This window comes from Diadema antillarum, unplaced genomic scaffold, assembly GCF_040938485.1.
Source record: "Diadema antillarum isolate AM-2024a unplaced genomic scaffold, OU_Dant_1.0 seq00000457_RagTag, whole genome shotgun sequence".
Lineage (NCBI taxonomy): Eukaryota > Metazoa > Echinodermata > Echinoidea > Diadematoida > Diadematidae > Diadema > Diadema antillarum.
In genome coordinates this window covers 166611-183337 of record NW_027271429.1, presented here as the reverse complement: position 1 = coordinate 183337, position 16727 = coordinate 166611, and the positions used below count along the sequence as shown (strand labels likewise).

At 36.7% G+C, this 16727-nt stretch overlaps 1 protein-coding gene across 3 annotated transcripts in view; it reads left to right on the top strand.

Annotated features, from left to right (window-relative positions):
• The window catches only part of LOC139732963 (uncharacterized), a 70876-nt gene extending 54394 nt beyond the window's left edge, over positions 1-16482 (top strand). Inside the window, exons 3-10 of one of the 3 annotated variants that reach the window (XM_071643799.1) lie at positions 3242-3394; positions 4181-4363; positions 6142-6294; positions 7041-7223; positions 7895-8047; positions 10563-10745; positions 13520-13672; positions 15819-16482. In XM_071643799.1, the coding sequence (XP_071499900.1) occupies positions 3242-3394; positions 4181-4363; positions 6142-6294; positions 7041-7223; positions 7895-8047; positions 10563-10745; positions 13520-13672; positions 15819-16034 (1377 nt within the window). In that variant the 3' untranslated portion in view covers positions 16035-16482. The remainder of the gene's footprint in view (positions 1-3241; positions 3395-4180; positions 4364-6141; positions 6295-7040; positions 7224-7894; positions 8048-10562; positions 10746-13519; positions 13673-15818) is intronic. The other 2 variants (XM_071643800.1, XM_071643801.1) reach the window with 2 other exon arrangements.
• Positions 16483-16727: the final 245 nt, after the last annotated feature.

Here is a 16727-nt window from a genome sequence, read left to right as displayed (position 1 = left end):
TATTAGAATAAAAAGAATGTAATACACATTCGATGGAGCGTAAAGTGCATGGGTAAGACTATAGAGAAATACTAAATTCGTTCTCATTTTATATAGTTGCCCCTGTCCCACACCTTCCCCTGCCAGAAAAGTTAATAAAATGCTGTCACCCCATCCCCTACCCAAAATATTGTGGTGTTTTTTTCGAAAAATATACATTCGAAGAGTACAAGAAAAAAAGTTCAGCACCAAGAGTCAACCGATGTCATGAGTATACATGGTATATGGGTGCCACTTAAAATGACCATTAATTGTGGGAGAAATTTCATAATTTGACCATGCAGTTCTGCCTCTCCACCGCTCCGACTGTGTTGTAGCATTCCTTCAATTAAAGGCGCTGCAGCTTGGCAACAGGAGTAGTGTGCCTTCCCACGAGTCTCTGTGTTCCCATGCGAGTGGAAAACGGAAAACGTCGAAGGACGTAATTGTCCGCCACATCCGTAGCTGTCCGTAAATATCCGTAAGCGGACGAAACTGTTGTGATACGTTAACTTGCGGTTAATTTCGGATACTTACGGTGGACGTAAGCGAACGCAAACGGACGGGAGGTAAATTTTGTTTGCGGATGGTCTGTGTCCAAGCCACGGGTAGTTACGTAGAGTTACGGATAGTTACGTTTGGTTACGGTTACTTGCGTAAGTTTGCGTCCGTGGCGTCCCTCTGCGAAATTTTGAACATTTCAAAATTTCGCAGGTTCGGCGACGTCATTTTGCGTTTCTTTACGGATGAGTTACGGGCAGTTACGTCTACATACGTCCCTGCGGATGCCTGCGTCCACGCTGCGTCCCCCTGCGTCCACTCATTCGTATCTATCCGCGGCGGACGTAATCCATCGGAACGGTCTACGAACTCTTGATTCTTACAGCCTTAAGAAGATCTTACGAAATTGTCTAAAAAATCGTTCGTACGGCGTTCGTAGCAGTTCGTAAAGGCATTTGTGACCGAGCCTTTACCCAAAGCATTCTTATGAAAAACGTACGAATTCTACGGTCATTGTATCAATGAAAATCATTTTGTTTCTCTAAAAGGTTTTTAGTTGTTCTTGCGAATTAAAGAGAGTTCGTACGAAATTAGTAAGAAGGCCGTAAGAATCTGTGCCCCATCTACGAATCTCTACGAACTCCAGAATTCGTATGAACAGTGACATTCGTACCAAGCTTTGTGACCGTAGCTTTAGGCTACCTGATTGAGCGCGCGGGAATTTGAACACTTCGTCGAGGCGGCCATATCGGATTTCAAAATGGCGGCCATTCGATGTTTGTCAGACACATCAAATTAAAAAAAAAAACGCTCTTGTGTACCAAATCTTGGTGCTACAGGTTATTCAGAACTGAAGATAGGGCTCTTTAAAGGACAAGTTCACCTTCATAGACATGTGGGCTGAGTGAATGCAGCAATATAGTAGAACACATCAGTGAGATTTTGAGCAAAATCGGACAATCCGTTCAAAAGTTATGAATTTTTGAAGTTTCTGCTCTGTCACGGCTGGATGAAAAGACTACTAAAGCTTGTGATGTCACATGAGTACAACGATATAAAGAAAGAATAAAGAAAATTCAACATATTTCCATTTTTCTCGCATAACAAAAGAACACTCTACTTCTCTCTTTCAGAAGGCAGGGGGAATAATACTACCCTCAACATACATCAGTAGCAAGTCGAAGAAATGTGCACTTTATTCAAAAAGTAAAGTTTTGTGAAATTCTCTTTTTATTTTCCTTATATAGTGACATCATACACTGTAGTAGTCTTCTCTTCCAGCAGTGACTGCGCAGATAATTGAAATATTTGCAACTTTTGAACGGATTGTCCAATTTTCCTCAAACTTTCACTGATGTGTTCTACTAATATTGCTGCATTCTCTCAATCCTTATGTATATGTGACTCTGCACCTCAAAACAAACAAAATGTCGCCAGACATGAATTTTTAGTTAAGACCATATTCTGAAAGAGCAGATTTTAAGCTTTAAAATGACGTATAACTCAAATCAAATGGACTCCCCTAACCTATCTAAATATTGGAAAGAATGCACAAACTCAGGAAAAGTGTCAACTGAGAAAAGAGGCTCTGAAGTACAGTGTCTATTCAAGCGCTTAATCTTTACCAAACCTTGCTGGCTGTGCGATGAATGGGACAAAAAACAGGAAGTAAACCACCAGAGTAACAACAATTAAGAAAGTATCAGATTAAACTGAAATTAAGCATGCCTCATTAACACAGTCTGTCCATAATTGATAACCATAACTTTCAAAGCAGTAGCACTATCCTTTCAAAAGTTATTAGAGTTGGAAGTGAAGAGTGTGGACAAGGTTTTTCAAAAATGAAAAAGGGATTCTAAAAACACACCTAATCACACTATTCTACCAACAATGTTCGAGATAAACTGCTAAAAGAACACACTTTCCTGCCCGTTTTATGATACCAAATTTTAGCATGATGTAAAAGAAGACCCGCTCTTTCAGAAAATATCAAGTTCGGCTGGGTTGACCCATTTCACTTATTTTCAGTCCTCACGCAAAATCAGCGTGTGCGACTTTATGTTCGTTTTGAGGTGCACGGTCACATATGAAAAAACAGGAAGTAAACCACCAGAGTAACAACAATGAAGGGATTATCAGATTAAACTGAAATTAAGCAAGCCTCATTAACACATTCTGTCCATAATTAATGCCAACTTTCAAAGCAGTAGCACAATCCTGTCAAAAGTTATTAGAGTTAAAAGTGAAGAGTGTGGACAAGGTTTTCCAAATATGAAAAAGGGATTCTAAAGACACACCTAATCACACTATTCTATCAAAAATGTTCGATATAAACTGCTAAAAAACACACTTTCCTGCCCGTTTTATGATCCCAAATTTTAGCATAATGTAAAAGAAGACCCGCTCTTTCAGAAAATATGAAAAAGTCAATTTCGGTTGGGTTGACCCATTTCACTTATTTTTAGTCCTCACGCAAAATCAGTGTGTGCGACTTTATGTTCGTTTTGAGGTGCACTGTCACATATGAAGGTGGACTTTTTCTTTAAATCTATTTTATGATGGTCAGATCTCTTGGACCCAGCATTTTTTTTTTTTTTAATCAGCGCCCCAAAATACCCTTATATGCAAATTTACATACTTTCCGCCGGATGTGAGCATCCCGACCAATTTTTGTTACATATCTGCCCAAATAGTTCGTTTATATGTTTATTCCTTTTTATAGATTCAGAATCTGAAGCTGTCAATTGAAGATGCTCAGTGGCAATCCTCAATGGAAGGAGACGTGACCAAATGGATTTCAAGTATGCCACGTCTTACAAGCTTTCGGGTGAAATGCTGCTACTTTGAGCTCCAGGGTGGAAAGACCGCTACCATGGTACCAAACTGTCAGATATCTGTTGCTTTTGTTTCGATAAAAGTTAGATCTGGTATTGATATCATAATGTTATGTGTATCATTATGTGGTCATTTCGGCAAAAGGAAAAAGTACGGACAACCCAAAACTAAACCACTTTCAATAAGGCTGTTTTTCCTATTACTTTTTTTTATTTCACATAATATTATAATATGTATGTTCTTTGTAGTAAGGGATGGTCGGAGCTAACATAATGATCATAGTAACCTTTAAAATTAATTGTAATTACATAATAATAGGGATTTAAAAAGAGCAATCACCAATAACATTGTTGGATTGACTTGAGAGTGTTTCGCTACTAGTTCTAAAATCATTTCTACGGAAACCTATCATTTGATACACGTTGGCTACATTAAGTCTGTACATAGGGTAAAATTTCAGAAAATTCACATTAATGGGCTTTGGGCTTTGTTCTTGCTTATTGTCATAAATTTTGGATAATATTCCACTATTTAGATTGCTGTCAAACCTCTACTGGTATGCCTTTCAGGTAAGGTTTACTCAACGTACGATTACGAACCCCCCCCCCAAAAAAAAAAGTAAATGAATAAATAACAAATTAATAAAAGAATAAAAAACACTTTCTCTCTCTCTCTCCCTCTCTGTCTTTCCAAAGAAAAAGAAAATAATTATGGACGAAAGAACGACGATAGCTTTAATCTCATATGTTATATTTGTATTCTGTTATTCAATGTGATATTGTTTTCTTAATGTCATGTTTTACTTCATTTCTCTGCGTTTCTACAGACTGACGATCTGAAGTTGCATTTTCAAAGCAGTGACAGAGATTTTAAATACCACTCCTCTATGGGAGGAGAATTGGCCCGATGGGTGTGTACATTGCCAAGTCTTTCGAGCTTTACTCTGACATGCCACTTCTGGCCTGAAAATTTCTTCTCAACAGCCGTTGGCTCAGCATCATCATGTGAGGTAACATCATCAGGAAGAAGAGCCTATACATAATTTATATTTTCTACATGTGATGCCTTTTCGGTGTCCGGGATTTTTTTCCCATTTATTGGGAAAACCCCTGATAGTAGAATGAGAATTCTTGAAATCATAATAATCTCCGGGAAAACAAATGTCAGACCAAAAATGAAACCGAATAGAAAAATGAAAAAAAAAATGACTGTAAAAGGGGTATTAGGGTGAGAATGACGTCATCATGTGAGGTGACATCAGGAAGAAGAGCCTATACATAATTTATATTTTCTACATGTGATGCCCTTTCGGTGTGCGGGATTTTTTCCCCAATTATTGGGAAAACCTCTGATAGTAGAATGAGAATTCTTGAAATCATAATAATCTCTAGGATAACGTAGGTCTAACTAAAAATGAAACCGAACAGAAAAGTGAAAAAATGCCTGTAAAAGGGGTATTAGGGTGAGAATGACGTCATCATGTGAGGTGATATCATCAGGAAGAAGAGCCTATACATAATATATATATTCTACATGTGATGCCTTTTCGGTGTCTGGGATTTTTTCCCCAAAGTATTGGGAAAACTTCTGATAGAAGAAATAGCATTCCTGAAATTATAGTAATCCCTGGGATAAAATAGGTCAGACCAAAAATGAAACCGAACAGAAAATTGACCACCCCTCAAAAAAAAAAAAAAAAAAAAAAAATGATTGTAAAAGGGGTAGTAGGTTGAGAATGATGTGGTGTTGACGATGGCAGAGTTATCTTATTCGATGTTTTTCGTATAGTGCATGCTCTTTGTCCTCCTCTATTCTTTCTAAAGTTTTAGATTTTATATTCTATTGAGAAATTCTGTTGTCATCCGTTTTGAATTTCGAACGAAAAAATTTTAACCCATAAATAACGAAAATACAGGAATAAGGAGAGCATTGTAGAAGTTTGTCGACACATACACGCACCATGGAGCTACATAGCCCATGCCAAAACCAAAACAATCTCCTCCTCTCGCGGGTGCCCCCCCCCCCCCCCCCCTGTGGCGGTGACTGATGCTTAGATTAGGCTAGGGTCAAGAAACAGGTGTTTTATATCTTTGGTTTTTAAGTCCTTGATTGCCAAGATATACACTGGCATTGTCTACAGGGGTGTAGCTTCTTCAAACGAGAGATGTGCCTCATAATTGCACTGTCAAAGAGAAGGACGGGAGACAGCAGACGATAGAGAACGGGAATCAAGGAAAATTTTATTCGAAATGCCGAACTTTAACGAGCTGACTCATTAAACACTGGGTTCTGATCTTTCGTATTTTGCAGTTAAATTCAAACTTCTTTCTTGTATTCTTTCACTAATGACTGGTCACATACTTCAACACAAATTTGACGAAAAGACATGTTAGAATAGTTGGGAAAAGAGCGTGGAAAAATTGACAACCGCACTGTAGTGCTTTGAACCATTACAATAATCGATATGAACGTCATGATATCTTCACAACATGGCTATCTTTTTCTTTTGTAATGCATAGACACCTTGGAAGATGATTATTATATTTGGATTTATTGATTTTCTCTTTTTTTCGTAGAAATGAGTTAGCATATCCATGACAACAAAAAAGCGTGAGGGTATATTTCAGCATGAATTTCAATCTTCGGTTATTACATCTTGATTGTGAAGACTGTATTGTGACGAATATTTTTTTTTCACAATAAGATCCTGAAGTCGTGATGACAGTATGTAATCTGTATTTTCCCTCAATATGTCACTTTATTATTATTATCATTATTCTTCAATAGATTCAGAACCTGAACTTGTCAATTGAAGATTCTCAGTGTCATCCCTCAATGGAAGGAGACTTGACCAAATGGATTTCCAGTATGCCACGTCTTATAAGCTTCCGGGTGAAATGTGGCTACTTTGAGTTCCAGGGTGGAAAGACTGATTCTATGGTACCAACCTGTCAGATATCTGTTGCTTTCGTTTCTATATAAGTTACCTCTGGTATTTATATAATAAATGTAATGTGTATGGTCATTTCGGCAAATGGAAAAAGTATGGACAACCCAAAACTGCACCGCTTTCAATGTGCTTCTTTTTACTATTATTTTTTATTTCGCATATCAATATGTATGTTCTTTTAGGTGGTGGTCGGAGCTCACCGAATCATTTGTAATAACATTATAATAGGGGTTGAAAGCACCAATCATTAATAACATTGTTGGATTGACTTGAGAGTGACAGAGATATGCTGTTTTCCTAGTCGTTCTAAAAACATTTCTACGTAGACCTATTATTTGTTACAGTTGTCTGTACGTAGGGAAAGATTTCAGAAAATTCACATTAGAGGCCGTTTCGTTTTGTTCTTGCTTATCACCATACAATTTAGATAATATTCCACTATTTAGATTTCTGTCAAACCTCTGCCAGCATGCCTTTCAGGTAAGGTTTACTCAACGTACGACTACACCCCCCCCCCCCAAAAAAAAAAAAAGCAACAACAAAAACAAAAACAAAAACAAAAAATATGAATTGAAAACTTTTTCTCTCTCTCTCCCTCTCTCTCTTTTAAAAAAAATTGTGGACGAAAGAACGACGATAGCAATCTTCTCATATGTTGATTTTGTATTATTCTGTTATTCGCTGTGATATTATTTTTTAATGCCATGTTTTATTTCCTTTCTCTGCGTTTCTACAGACTGACGATCTGAAATTGCATTTTCAAAAAAGTGACAGAGATTTTAAATACCACTCCTCAATGGGAGGAGAATTGGCCCGATGGGTGTGTACATTGCCAAGTCTATCGAGCTTCACTCTGACATGCGACTTCTGGCCTGAAAAGTTCTTCTCAACAGCCGTTGACTCAGCATCATCATGTGAGGTAACAATATCAGAAAGAAGAGCCTATACATGATTTATATTTTCTACATGACTGTATTTTCGGTGTCCGGGATTTTTTCCCCATTATTAATATTGGGAAAGCCTCTGATAGTAGAACAATCATACTTGAAATCATAATAATCCCTGGGAAAACATAGGTCAGACCAAAAATGAAACCGAACATAAAAGTGGGAAAAAAATTCAAACTTCTTTCTTGTATTCTTTCACTAATGACTGGTCACATACTTCAACACAAATTTGACGAAAAGACATGTTAGAATAGTTGGGAAAAGAGCGTGGAAAAATTGACAACCGCACTGTAGTGCTTTGAACCATTACAATAATCGATATGAACGTCATGATATCTTCACAACATGGCTATCTTTTTCTTTTGTAATGCATAGACACCTTGGAAGATGATTATTATATTTGGATTTATTGATTTTCTCTTTTTTTCGTAGAAATGAGTTAGCATATCCATGACAACAAAAAAGCGTGAGGGTATATTTCAGCATGAATTTCAATCTTCGGTTATTACATCTTGATTGTGAAGACTGTATTGTGACGAATATTTTTTTTTCACAATAAGATCCTGAAGTCGTGATGACAGTATGTAATCTGTATTTTCCCTCAATATGTCACTTTATTATTATTATCATTATTCTTCAATAGATTCAGAACCTGAACTTGTCAATTGAAGATTCTCAGTGTCATCCCTCAATGGAAGGAGACTTGACCAAATGGATTTCCAGTATGCCACGTCTTATAAGCTTCCGGGTGAAATGTGGCTACTTTGAGTTCCAGGGTGGAAAGACTGATTCTATGGTACCAACCTGTCAGATATCTGTTGCTTTCGTTTCTATATAAGTTACCTCTGGTATTTATATAATAAATGTAATGTGTATGGTCATTTCGGCAAATGGAAAAAGTATGGACAACCCAAAACTGCACCGCTTTCAATGTGCTTCTTTTTACTATTATTTTTTATTTCGCATATCAATATGTATGTTCTTTTAGGTGGTGGTCGGAGCTCACCGAATCATTTGTAATAACATTATAATAGGGGTTGAAAGCACCAATCATTAATAACATTGTTGGATTGACTTGAGAGTGACAGAGATATGCTGTTTTCCTAGTCGTTCTAAAAACATTTCTACGTAGACCTATTATTTGTTACAGTTGTCTGTACGTAGGGAAAGATTTCAGAAAATTCACATTAGAGGCCGTTTCGTTTTGTTCTTGCTTATCACCATACAATTTAGATAATATTCCACTATTTAGATTTCTGTCAAACCTCTGCCAGCATGCCTTTCAGGTAAGGTTTACTCAACGTACGACTACACCCCCCCCCCCAAAAAAAAGCAACAACAAAAACAAAAACAAAAACAAAAAATATGAATTGAAAACTTTTTCTCTCTCTCCCTCTCTCTCTTTTAAAAAAAATTGTGGACGAAAGAACGACGATAGCAATCTTCTCATATGTTGATTTTGTATTATTCTGTTATTCGCTGTGATATTATTTTTTAATGCCATGTTTTATTTCCTTTCTCTGCGTTTCTACAGACTGACGATCTGAAATTGCATTTTCAAAAAAGTGACAGAGATTTTAAATACCACTCCTCAGTGGGAGGAGAATTGGCCCGATGGGTGTGTACATTGCCAAGTCTATCGAGCTTCACTCTGACATGCGACTTCTGGCCTGAAAAGTTCTTCTCAACAGCCGTTGACTCAGCATCATCATGTGAGGTAACAATATCAGAAAGAAGAGCCTATACATGATTTATATTTTCTACATGACTGTATTTTCGGTGTCCGGGATTTTTTCCCCATTATTAATATTGGGAAAGCCTCTGATAGTAGAACAATCATACTTGAAATCATAATAATCCCTGGGAAAACATAGGTCAGACCAAAAATGAAACCGAACATAAAAGTGGGAAAAAAATTCAAACTTCTTTCTTGTATTCTTTCACTAATGACTGGTCACATACTTCAACACAAATTTGACGAAAAGACATGTTAGAATAGTTGGGAAAAGAGCGTGGAAAAATTGACAACCGCACTGTAGTGCTTTGAACCATTACAATAATCGATATGAACGTCATGATATCTTCACAACATGGCTATCTTTTTCTTTTGTAATGCATAGACACCTTGGAAGATGATTATTATATTTGGATTTATTGATTTTCTCTTTTTTTTGTAGAAATGAGTTAGCATATCTGTGACAAGAAAAAAGCGTGAAGACATTTTTCAACATGTTTTTCAATCTTCGGTTATTACAATCTCGATTGTGAAGACTGTATTGTGACGAATATTTATTTTGTCTTCACAAAAAGATCCTGAATTCGTGATGACAGTATATCTAATCTGTATTTTCCCTCAGTGTGTCACTTTATTATTATTTTTTGCTAGATTCAGAATCTGAACTTGTCAATTGAAGATTCCCAGTGTCATTCCTCAATGGAAGGAGACTTGACCTAATGGATTTCCACTATGCCACTTCTTTCAAGCCTTCGGGTGAAATGTTGCTACTTTGAGTTCCAGGGTGGAAAGACCGATAGTATGGTACCAACCAGTCAGATATCTGTAGCTTTCGTTTCTATATAAGTTACCTCTGGTATCAGTATCATAAATATAATGTGTATGGTCATTTCGGCAAATGGAAAACGTATGGACAACCCAAAACTGCACCGCTTTCAATATGCTTCTTTTTACTATTATTTTTTTTTATTTCGCATATCAATATATATGTTCTTTGTAGGTGGCGGTCGGAGCTCACCGAAGCATTTGTAATAACATTATAATAGGGGTTGAAAACACCAATCATTAATAACATTGTTGGATTGACTTGAGAGTGACAGAGATATGCTGTTTTCCTAGACGTTATAAAAACATTTCTACGTAAACCTATTATTTGTTACAAGTTGTCTACATTAAGTCTGTACGCAGGGAAAGATTTCAGAAAATTCAGACTAAAGGGCGTTTCGTTATGTTCTTGCTTATCACCATACAATTTGGATAATATTCCACTATTTAGATTTCTGTCAAACCTCTGCCAGCATGCCTTTCAGGTAAGGGTTACTCAACGTACGACTACACCCCCCCCCCCCCAAAAAAAAAAGGGCAAAAGCAAAAAACAAAAACAAACGGAAAAACAAAAACAAAAAATATGAAATGAAAACGTTTTCTCTCTCTCCCTCTCTCTCTATAAAAAAAGTATGGACGAAAGAATGACGATAGCAATCATCTCATATGTTGAATTTGTATCATTCTGTTATTCTCTGTGATATAATTTTTTTAATGCCATGTTTTATTTCCTTTCTCTGCGTTTCTACAGACTGACGATCTAAAATTGCATTTTCAAAGCAGTGACAGAGATTTTAAATACCACTCCTCAATGGGAGGAGAATTGGCCCGATGGGTGTGTACATTGCCAAGTCTATCTAGCTTTACTCTGACATGCGACTTCTGGCCTGAAAAGTTCTTCTCAACAGCCGTTGACTCAGCATCATCATGTGAGGTAACATCATCAGAAAGAAGAGCCTATACATAATTTATATTTTCTACGTGTGATGTATTTTCGGTGTCCGGGATGTTTTCCCATTATTAATATTGGGAAAGCCTCTGATAGTAGAACAATCATACTTGAAATCATGATAATCCCTGGGAAAACATAGGTCAGACCAAAAATGGAACCGAACAGAAAAGTGGGGAAAAATGACTATTAAAGGGGTATTAGGGTGAGAATGACGTCATCATGTGACGTGACATCATCAGGAAGAAGAGCCTATACATAATTTATATTTTCTACATGTGATGCCTTTTTGGTGTCCGGGATTTTTTCCCCATTTGTTGGGAAAACCTCTGATAGAAGAATTAGCATTCTTGAAATCATGATAATCCCTGGGATAACATAGGTCAGACAAAAAAATGAAACCGAACAGAAAAGTGAAAAAAAAAAATGACTGTTAAAAGGGTATTAGGGTGAGAATGACGTCGTCATGTGAGGTGACATCATCAGGAAGAAGAGCCTATACATAATTTATATTTTCTACATGTGATGCCTTTTTGGTGTCCGGGATTTTTTTCCCCATTTGTTGGGAAAACCTCTGATAGAAGAATTAGCATTCTTGAAATCATGATAATCCCTGGGATAACATAGGTCAGACAAAAAATGAAACCGAACAGAAAAGTGAAAAAAAAATGACTGTTAAAAGGGTATTAGGGTGAGAATGACGTCATCATGTGAGGTGACATCATCAGGAAGAAGAGCCTATACATAATTTATATTTTCTACATGTGATGCCTTTTTGGTGTCCGGGATTTTTTCCCATTTATTGGGAAAACCTCTGTTAGAAAAATTAGCATTCTTGAAATCATGATGATCCCTGGGATAACATAGGTCAAACCAAAAATGAAACCGAACAGAAAAGTGAAAAAAAATATCTGTAAAAGGGGTATTAGGGTGAGAATGACGTGGTGTTGACGATGGACGTATATTCTCAAATGTTTACAAGAAATTATACAGTCCATGATTATCCAACTCGTCAACGTTACGCATATCACCTTCCACGTACCCGAACAATTTTCGCGAAAAAAAAAACACATTATGTTCACTGGGCCCAAATATTGGAACGAACTCCCGACGGAACTTGTAAGTTGTACCACTTTAACCTCATTCGAACGAAAACTGAAGCAATATCTTCTTAGCAGCTACGGCATGCATAGTGTATAGTTCTTGTTGCTCTTTCTGTTACCCCTTGTCTATCCCTTATTAGCAGTCCGGCGAGATCCTAACCATGAACACTATTTTTGATCAGTCTGCCTATTGCGCTCTTCATGCACCTATTGTTCCACTCGGTTATCGAAATTCTCGCGCGTGACAGCTGTCGGTTACTATGGTCACACGGAATGCTTGGTTTTAGGACCCATGCTGAATGTTACTCCTGAGCTTTATTTCCCTAGTACACGGTATTGTTTACATTCACGACAAATCTCATTATCATTCCACCTTCTACTTATGTATTTATGTCATACAGTAACGCCATTTTCTATACTCTGCAACACACCCCTTGAATATCTGCAACCCCAGTTGTTGTTCTACCAATGTCCTAGTAGTAGGTTATACTGCTGCAACATGTGACCTTTCTGTATTTTTATTTAGTGACATATATTTGATTTGGATTTTTTTGTTTTGTTTGTTTTAATCGGTTTCCTCACTCCAGTTATAGTTTGTCTTAAAAACATCCGCATTTTAAACTTCCCCTAATCTCATTACTCACGGGACCTGCGGCTGTACAAGCTAATGCTTTTACGCAGGCCCCATCATATTTTTTTTTTCGCATCATGACCACAGTTTAATTCGCATGCATACAGACCCTGTGTTTATACCAAATCAAACTTCTGTACATTCCGATGAAGTCTCATCTAAATTATGTTTTGTATAATTTTCATATTTATATACTTTATTGTGATATATGTGAGAAATATGAAAATACATTGAAATGAAAATGAAATGAAATGGTAGAGTTATATTAGTCGATGTTGTGCGGATACTGCATGCTCTTTGTCCTCCTCGGACTTAATTATACACTCTATGTTAATGTTCTAGCTATCCAATTGTTTATGAAATTATATGGAAAAGTTTGCTGTGTTCCTTACCATAACTCTCACGAGAAGAATATTGCACTGTCAAAGAGACGGGCGGGAGAGACAGCAGACGGGAGAGAACGGGAATCAAGGAAAATTTTATTCGAAATGCCGAACTTAACGAGCTGACTCATTAACCACTGGGTTCTGTTCTCTCGTATTTTGCAGTTATATTCAAACTTCTTTCTTGTATTCTTTCACTAATGACTGGTCAGATACTTTAACACAAGTTTGACGAATAGACATGTTAGAATACTAGGAAAAAGAGCGTGGCAAAATTGATAACCACACTGTAGTGCTTTGAACCATTACAATAGTCGATATGAACCTCATGATTTCTTCACAACATGGCTATCTTTTTCTTTTGTAATGCATAGACACCTTGGAAGATATTTATTATATTTGGATTTATTGATTTTCTTTCTTTTTAGAGAAATGAGTTAGCATATCCATGACACCAAAAAACCGTGAGGGTATATTTCAGCATGAATTTCAATCTTCGGTTATTACATCTTGATTGTGAAGACTGTATTGTGACGAATATTTTTTTTTTCACAATAAGATCCTGAAGTCGTGATGACAGTATGTAATCTGTATTTTCCCTCAATATGTCACTTTATTATTATTATCATTATTCTTCAATAGATTCAGAACCTGAACTTGTCAATTGAAGATTCTCCGTGTCATCCCTCAATGGAAGGAGACTTGACCAAATGGATTTCCAGTATGCCACGTCTTATAAGCTTCCGGGTGAAATGTGGCTACTTTGAGTTCCAGGGTGGAAAGACTGATTCTATGGTACCAACCTGTCAGGTATCTGTTGTTTTCGTTTCTATATAAGTTACCTCTGGTATCTATATAATAAATGTAATGTGTATGGTCATTTCGGCAAATGGAAAAAGTATGGACAACCCAAAACTGCACCGCTTTCAATGTGCTTCTTTTTACTATTATTTTTTATTTCGCATATCAATATGTATGTTCTTTTAGGTGGTGGTCGGAGCTCACCGAATCATTTGTAATAACATTATAATAGGGGTTGAAAGCACCAATCATTAATAACATTGTTGGATTGACTTGAGAGTGACAGAGATATGCTGTTTTCCTAGTCGTTCTAAAAACATTTCTACGTAGACCTATTATTTGTTACAGTTGTCTGTACGTAGGGAAAGATTTCAGAAAATTCACATTAGAGGCCGTTTCGTTTTGTTCTTGCTTATCACCATACAATTTAGATAATATTCCACTATTTAGATTTCTGTCAAACCTCTGCCAGCATGCCTTTCAGGTAAGGTTTACTCAACGTACGACTACACCCCCCCCCCCTTCTTAGGAAGGTAGAGAATATCATGAAGGACCCCCATCACCCTCTTCACCAATGTTTCTGTTGGTTAAGATCTGGCAAGAGACTGCAATCTGCAAAATGCAAGACAAACCGATATCTGAATTCTTTCATTCCATTTGCAATTAGACTTTTCAATAGTACTCGTTAACCCATTAGTAGTTGAATTATCTGAGGCCGCCCGTGAGGTTGCTCACTGGGCCACCCGAGGCCGACAGCCCAAGTTCTGATAATTTTTGTGTTTAATTGTTTTCATTGTTTTTCACACAGATTCTTAACAGTATATACCTGTTAACTCATTAGTAGTTGAATTATTAGAGGAAGCCGTTGGGTTGCTCCCTGGGCCATCTGAGGCCGCCCGCTTTTTGATGATTTTGTGCTTAACCGTTTCCATTGTTTCTACGTGGAATATTGTGATTGAGTAATTTGAGGAAGGTTACGGGTCAGCAGGGATGTGTCGAAATTGTTTTTGTGATGAGTAAGTTGTTTGGTAGAATCATGGGCTTTTAAATGGATGTAATGTGATAGGGGTAAATGTATGGTGATTTTTGTATGTATGGGTTGGAAAGTTGTTGGGAGGAGGGGGGCATTGTAAAACAATAAAGTAGTTTGGAAGATGTTATGTTATTATTACCATTACTATCATCATCACCCTCAACTTTTTTTTTCCTTTTCTTATTTTAGTCATTGACACAGGCTGGTCATTATCATCATCACTTCATTTTGGGATTTTACAGTTTTGGACTTATGATGCCATAGCTAATGATATTTGATATATGTCATTTATGAACTGTTATATATGCTTCCTTTCCTATCTTATTCTTTTTCGTTCTTTCTTCTCTCTACCACTGATCCTCCCTCTATCTATATTTTTTTTTTTCCCGGCAAGTTGATGTACAACTACAATGATTATATTTTTTGGCATTATTATATTTCAGAATTTGGGAAATGACTCTGTGCAATATTGGTGGACTTAGAAAGAAATTTATATATGATGATATAATCACTGATATTGTTTCTGTATGTTTTGATTTGTTTGCTGTGTTGTATTTTAGTGCGAGTTGGTTTTGGTTCCAGTCTATTACGGGCTGACGGGGGGGGGGGGGGGTGATATTGGGACGTAACAAGAGAGAAGGTTTTTGAAGTTTTTAGCACCATGCCAATGGAGTCCGTTTTTATGCAACGTTTTTATACGATTGTTCTTTTCAGTTTGATTTTGCATACATGCCCGGTTATTTATTTATTTGTCAAGTGCTATTCCGTGTTGTTCTTTTTTATGTATATATTGTATTTGTTATGCTTTGTCATTTATATGTGAAAATCCCGCGATGAGTTTCCTGTAATACTTTTTATTGGACGAATAAAGATGAATTGAATTGAATTGAATTGAATTGAAAAAAGCAAAAACAAAAACAAAAACAAAAACAAAAAATATGAATTGAAAACTTTTTCTCTCTCTCCCTCTCTCTCTTTTAAAAAAAATTGTGGACGAAAGAACGACGATAGCAATCTTCTCATATGTTGATTTTGTATTATTCTGTTATTCGCTGTGATATTATTTTTTAATGCCATGTTTTATTTCCTTTCTCTGCGTTTCTACAGACTGACGATCTGAAATTGCATTTTCAAAGCAGTGACAGAGATTTTAAATACCACTCCTCAATGGGAGGAGAATTGGCCCGATGGGTGTGTACATTGCCAAGTCTATCGAGCTTCACTCTGACATGCGACTTCTGGCCTGAAAAGTTCTTCTCAACAGCCGTTGACTTAGCATCATCATGTGAGGTAACATTATCAGAAAGAAGAGCCTATACATGATTTATATTTTCTACATGACTGTATTTTCGGTGTCCGGGATTTTTTCCCCATTATTAATATTGGGAAAGCCTCTGATAGTAGAACAATCATACTTGAAATCATAATAATCCCTGGGAAAACGTAGGTCAGACCAAAAATGAAACCGAACATAAAAGTGGGAAAAAATGACTGTTAAAGGGGTATTGGGTGAGAATGACGTCATCATGTGAGGTGACATCATCAGGAAGAAGAGCCTCTACATTATTTATATTTTCTACATGTGATGTATTTTGGGTGTCCGGGATTTTTTTCCCATTTATTGGGAAAACCTCTGATAGTAAAATGAGAGTTCTTGAAATCATGATAATCCCTGGGATAACATAGGTCAAACCAAAAATGAAACCGAACAGAAAAGTGAAAAAAAATATCTGTAAAAGGGGTATTAGGGTGAGAATGACGTGGTGTTGACGATGGACGTATATTCTCAAATGTTTACAAGAAATTATACAGTCCATGATTATCCAACTCGTCAACGTTACGCATATCACCTTCCACGTACCCGAACAATTTTCGCGAAAAAAAAAAAAAAACTTGTTGCTCTTTCTGTTACCCCTTGTCTATCCCTTATTAGCAGTCCGGCGAGATCCTAACCATGAACACTATTTTTGATCAGTCTGCCTATTGCGCTCTTCATGCACCTATTGTTCCACTCGG